At 44.2% G+C, this 6000-nt stretch overlaps 1 gene segment (V, D, J or C); it reads right to left on the bottom strand.

The window, feature by feature from the left end:
• Positions 1–2355: 2355 nt before the first annotated feature.
• Positions 2356–3064, bottom strand: LOC129515756 (T cell receptor beta variable 3-1-like). The segment is given in 2 exon segments: positions 2356–2771; positions 2897–3064. Coding segments are annotated over 2 exon segments (492 nt in total).
• Between the last annotated feature and the right edge of the window lie 2936 nt (positions 3065–6000).

The raw sequence follows: 6000 nt of genomic DNA, 5'->3' as shown, positions 1-6000 counted from the left end.
ACATTTAGAAACAACCATTTCAAGTCTCTGAAAGTTGCCCCCAAAATATACAGCAAATGAAGAAACACTTATTCAAGAAAATCTAAATCTCAGTAAGAGCAGTAAGGCTCTGGGGCATTTGAGTCATGCCTCCCTGCCTCTTGCATCACCTCTAAGCTCAGTGAGATGGAAGCTCTACTCCTTGTGGATGTGGTTGAGGACTCAGCTAAATGCCCTGCATGACTGACAGACCCAAGCTTGGCATCTACTTCTTGGAGGGCCTGAAATAATGCTTCTTCCTTAGGTGAGTTCGGGGCCTCAGTAGGGGTCACAGTCAGTAGTAAGCTCCAGTGAAGGAACCGTCAATTCCAGAAAATAGCTGGTGCCTGTAAGCCTGTTTGATGGTCCTGGATTGTCACAGAGGTGCTTCTCTTACAAGATGTCTTCATTTGGCTGCTGGGAAGTGAAAGCCCCAAGCATAAATGGGAGAGAGCAGAGGAGGTTGCAGCTGCGACGAGAAACAAGCCACTCCTTCCTGGACAAGTGGGATCGTGTGGCACCCTTCCTTCTGTGACTGGATCAGGTCCCTCAGCACAATGCCCTTGAGGTCATCCATGTCATCACATGTGGCAGGACTTCCTTCTTTTTCAAGGCTGAATAACATACCTGTGGATGTGTACACCATATTACGCAAAATTTTAACAGGGTAGATCTCATGTTAGGTGTTCTGGCCCAAAATAAAATAAAACAAGACACTGCTCACTCTTGCTCCCCAACTCTTTTCAAACTCCCAGAGCATCCAACACTGTGGTCTTCTGTTTGTTTTCCAACTTTTTCCATCAGATGCTCCTGAGATTTTAATTTCCTCCTTCCCTAGGTGTGTCCTCACACTCTGCGTGACCCTACCTGCTAGAGAACGAGGCAGTTCTCTACTGCTCTGCGTAGCTACAGCCAATCACACTCCCTTCCACATCTTCCTCCCTCTCTGAGGATAAGGATCAGATCAGTCACATGAATCAGCAGAGCATCTCTATCTTCAGCCCCGGGCCCCATGTTTCATCTGGGCCTGAAATGAAGTGGGTCTTTGCTCTTAATTTCTCTCCTCCCTTTATTCAAGAGGATGTTGGGTGCTTTACATCATCTGAAGAGGCTCTAATCTGCCCCCCTGGTTGAATTCTTTTGCCATTTGTCTCAAGGTGCATCAATTTCCTAAACATGGTCATGGAGTTGTGGCTCCATGATCCACAAGAAAGGAGGGGAAGGGAGGGGCCCCAGAGACATCTAGCCCCAATATCTCACTTTACAGTAGAAGATTTTGAAACATAGGTGGAAGCATAGAGACACTGCTCTCATCATTTGTGAGGAAAAGGGTATGGGCGTGTGGTGAGCAAAAGATAGAAAAAGCAGATCACTGTAGTGTTGGTGGGTGGCCCAGATGACAGCGTTTAGCTTCTCTGAATTTTACTTAATTACCATATCAGATCTTGGGTAGTACTTCTCGGCCTCTTGATTAAAGAGTTGGACTCATGTGATGTTGTTGATCACTATACAAGGAGAAGTGATGAACCACTGCTTAGTAGGAACATCTACGTGTTCTTCAGAATTAAAATGAGGACACAGTTCCATCCTCTGAAGCAGGCACCCCACAGCCAGCAGATGCCGGTCCTTTCCTGAACTGATGATACCTGCGTTTATTCAATTGGCCATCATGAATACTTCAGTCTCTGAAAGGCCATAAGATAAAAACTTCCTTTTAGAAAGCTGTTCTAATACATTCCAGAAACTCTTTTTGTTTCAAACAAGTGGCAGTACCTGATTTTTTTATTAATATTAAAAATGCGGGGCAAACTCTAGTAATTTTAATATGTCTTTTAAAGCACCACATCTAGTTTGGGATATGCACCCTATCTGTGTGCCACTTAAATGGTTCACAGGCAAATTTATATCATGCAATATAGTTAAATACACTGTGAATAATGCATGAGCCAGGCAGTTCATTCATCTTCACATCTGGCACACATTTTTGGCAGCTCTAATTTTCCCTACTTGACAAGAAAACCGTGAAATCTCAGTAAGGCCTCTGAGAGCACTTTCCTCCCCTTAGAGCAAGGATTCATGAGAGCGGGCCCACCTCTGGTCTGGGTGGGCTGGCCCTTTATCATATTTCCAGGTCTCCAACTTACATTAAAACAAAAACCGACTAAAAGGAACTTCCTATTTCTGTTCTGAAGAGAATAGAATGGGTGACTAAGGCGATCCTGGGAAAATACCACAAACTGAACGGCAGGTGAGTGTGACCACTTTTCCGCTCTTGGCGGTTTTTGTAGGTTTTTGCCCAACTTCTGTCTAAATGATGTGATGACAGCCGTAAACCCACTATTGTTGGGTTTCTACTACTGTTGTAACATCAGAGCTGGGGGATGGTCTAGAGAAGGATCTTGGATCTGGGAAATGCAGAAGTTTATGCACAGGGGAGACATAACACTGTAGCTCTGTGTCTTTACTGCTGGCACAGAGGTACACTGCTGAGTCCCCCAAGCCTGGTGAGCGGATGCTAAGAGAACAGAGAGAATTGCTGAGCCGGCTGGGTTGGAAGTTATCGGAGGTGTCTGTTTCTTTGGTAAGTTCTGTATCATAGTAGTAGAGCAGCAGCTTTGGTGCTTGTCTCAGCTTCTGTTGGTACCAGTACATGGCATCATGATTCAGATTCTGAGAACAGTTCAGAGTCACTGGTTTTCCCACCTTAGTAACCTGGTATCTTGGGCTCTGGATGACCATGGCACCCATGTGACCTGTGGAGAGAGAAAGAAAATTTAGAGGCAGAGTCAAGGAGCCTCTTATTGCTGCCATAAAAGAAAGGTACAAAACTGAAGACAATATCGTTTTACTCAAAGATTTCCTTCTGACCAAAACTCACCTGCTCCGAGGAGACAGAAGGCCACGCAGTGGAGGAGCCCGGGACCCATGGCAGGGCCACAATAGGAATGGGGCATCTGTCTGTTCCAGATGCTGATCTCTGGGTGGAAAGATGGGGGTTCAGGGTCCCCGGTCCCTGATAGGTAGATCTGCCTGTGATGACAATCTGCTGTTGGCTTCACCAAGGCAAGCGTCACTCTTTGTTGGGTATTACCCCCAGCTTCCGGCTTGGCAGCAGAACCTGGGCTTGGCCGATCACGTGAGCGGCAGAGGTGGTGTCACCTCGTATTGCCTCTCTTCCTGTATCTGCCCCCTGTTCATCCAGGCCTCTTTATCTCACTCCTCATTTCTTATACCCTATATGGCAGGTCAGAGGTTCCTCAACACAGGAAGAGCTTTTGCTAAACTAACATTTACAAACCTGTTAAGTTAGTGTCTTTGTGTCTTGCTCTCTACATCACAGATGAGTGATGATGGCTGCAAACTATCCCCACCTTAATACCGAATTCAAGCCTGAAATCCCTCTATTTATTCCCACACTTCAGAGGATCAAGGACACTCTACAACTTCCAGCTATCAGTGACACCACAATGCCTCCTTGTGGCCAGTAGAAAAATGTGTAGAAGCCTCCTTCCTGCAGTCCTTGGATTTCCAATTCAGACTTTGGAACTCAGGGTACTCACCAGGCTCTGCCTGGGTTTCCTTCCTGGGCCCCATCATGCCTGCCTCCCCCCCAACACCACCTCCAGGTAGCAAGGTGGATGCTCAGCCTGGTTGTTTCCAATCTCTTGCAGATTGCCATCGTTTGTTGCCTGATTCATAATGTTTTGAAAACTGTTGTTTCATGTACTATGCCTGTTTGTTTTAGCTGTTTCAAGCAGGAAGTTAAATCAGGTTCCTGTGAATCCGTCTTGGTTGGAAGCATAAGTCCACTCCAGGGCCATATTGAATTTCTTACTGTTGGGTCCCTAAGAGTTTCAATGGTTATAGACCTTTTTGTCAGTTTCTTTGCATGTGGTTTCCATTTCATACAAGAAGGGTAGCATTTTATTCCATAAGCATATAAGGCACAGTCCAGAATTCCCATTTCTCTCTGTTAACTTTTCCCTTTCATCTAACACATAAGGGCCTGACCAAACACCCAATTTTCTGACTGCATTTCAGGGTCTTCATATTGTAGTAACTTTTAGTCTGTAAAGTCTGTGACCATTTGGAGGCTCCAGGATGAATGCAGATGTCATTATAGGTCCTGTGTCACCTCTGTCATATGGGCACTGAAAAGCCAGCCGCAGTTGTGAGGCCTAGGTCTGGCCTGAAACCTGGGAGGTCCCTATAGCATTGGCTCTTCCTTGCTCTGCCTGTAAATTCTCTTTTTTAAATTCTAACTACTAAATTTCTTTTTCTTTTTTGATTACCTATACATTGTGTAGGAGGTGAGGGGTATTTCAAATTTAGAAAAAAAAATGGACTACCTTCTTCCTGTTCTTCCTCTGTAGCTTCATCCCAAATAATCAGGGGTACATTTTACGACTTCCTCCTTCCTTGTACAAACATGTAAAGTGTATATAAACTTAAATAAGGACTTCTACTGATTTTTATTTTATTTTTTTAAAAAAGATTTATTTATCTATTTGAAAGAGAGCAAGCATGAGTGGGGAAAGTGGCAGAGAGAGAGAGAATCCTAAGCAGACTCCTCGCTGAATGGGGAGCCGACACGGGGCACCATCTCATGACCCTGAGATCATGACCTAAGCCAGAATCAAGAGCCAGACGCTTAACTGACCAGGGGCCCCTACTGATTTAATTTTTCTTAAAAAAACCTTATATACTATACATTATTATGTAAATTATGTTCCTCTTGACAGTTTTTCTTAATCATCCCTGCAAAATAAAAGATGAATATACCTGCTTGGTTTTCTTTTAACCTCTTTGTGCCTGTGAAGTGAAGCGTAATACACATAAATGAGATCAGATCATACATTCTAGGAACATATAAGTTTTTTTGATGCTTTTGTAGTCATCAAAAGCTTAACTGTGGTTGGGGGCACCTGTGTGGCTCAGTTGGTTAAGCATCTGGCCCTTGATCTCAGCTCAGGTCTTGATCTCAGGATCATGAGTTCAAGCCCTGCATTGGGCTCCACACCCAGGGTGGAGTTTAACTTAAAAAAAAAAAAAAGTTTAACTATGATTGATGGATGAAACTAACAAGCAATAAAAAACACCAATTCTTTTAATAAAAGAAAAGTTTATAGGCCTCCTATGTTCAGACGCCTTACAGACCTCAAGACACAGTCTGTAATTGTAATGCTCCTTGGTGAGAGTAAAGAAGCTTTTAGAATCTCTGTGTCACTCAAAGAGGCAGAGAGCAGACATCATTCCCACACCCCCTTCCCCAGGTATGAAAAATATTAATACAGTAGAAGGAGGAGAAGAAAAGTAAAGTATAAAGTAGAGTGTGAAGTGTGGTGAAACACACTTCTGATGTAATAAGCCTAATTGGATTTCGATGTCTGTGTGGCTGTTGCCCTTGGTTCTGGCTGTTCTTTGCTTTGTCCAGGAGGAAGCCTGCTTGTCGAAGCTGGTCTCCTCAAGCTTTCCACACTGGCCCAGGCAGAGTATCTCCCGGCCTGAGCAAAATGCTGGTCAGAAACTGTCCATACATGATTAATGGGGTTCTCGCCTACTGTCCCCTCTCCGAGTACTCCCACTGCCCAGGCAGCCGGGCATGGGCTCCGGCATCTCCTGGTTTCCTCTGTGGTAATAAACGCTTTCTGTGATGGTCTGAAAAAAAAAAAAAACCACAGTAGAGTTGCTGTAGGGTAGCACCAGGGATGAAGGACAGGAGGTTGTAGAAGAGAATAGTATGCTTGAGAGAGTGATTCTGGAGGTGGTTCAAACTATTTGTGATTACGAGTCTAGAATATAAAGAGTGGATGTGAGTATCTGAGATTGGAGGAAATGATCCTTGAAATGAACAAATGGAGAAACTGAGAAGCCCAGTATCATCTAGGTGTTGTAAGCCATCCAAGATGTTAGGAGTTTTAAGGTAAGAGAGACAAGAAATGCTTGAGAAGCAACAATGAAAAGCAAAAGGGACATGAGTGC

The sequence above is a fragment of the Nyctereutes procyonoides genome, unplaced genomic scaffold (assembly GCF_905146905.1).
Source record: "Nyctereutes procyonoides isolate TBG_1078 unplaced genomic scaffold, NYPRO_anot_genome, whole genome shotgun sequence".
Taxonomy (NCBI): Eukaryota; Metazoa; Chordata; class Mammalia; order Carnivora; family Canidae; genus Nyctereutes; species Nyctereutes procyonoides.
Note: the sequence above shows the minus strand (reverse complement) of the source record. Positions and strands in the feature narration are given on the sequence as shown.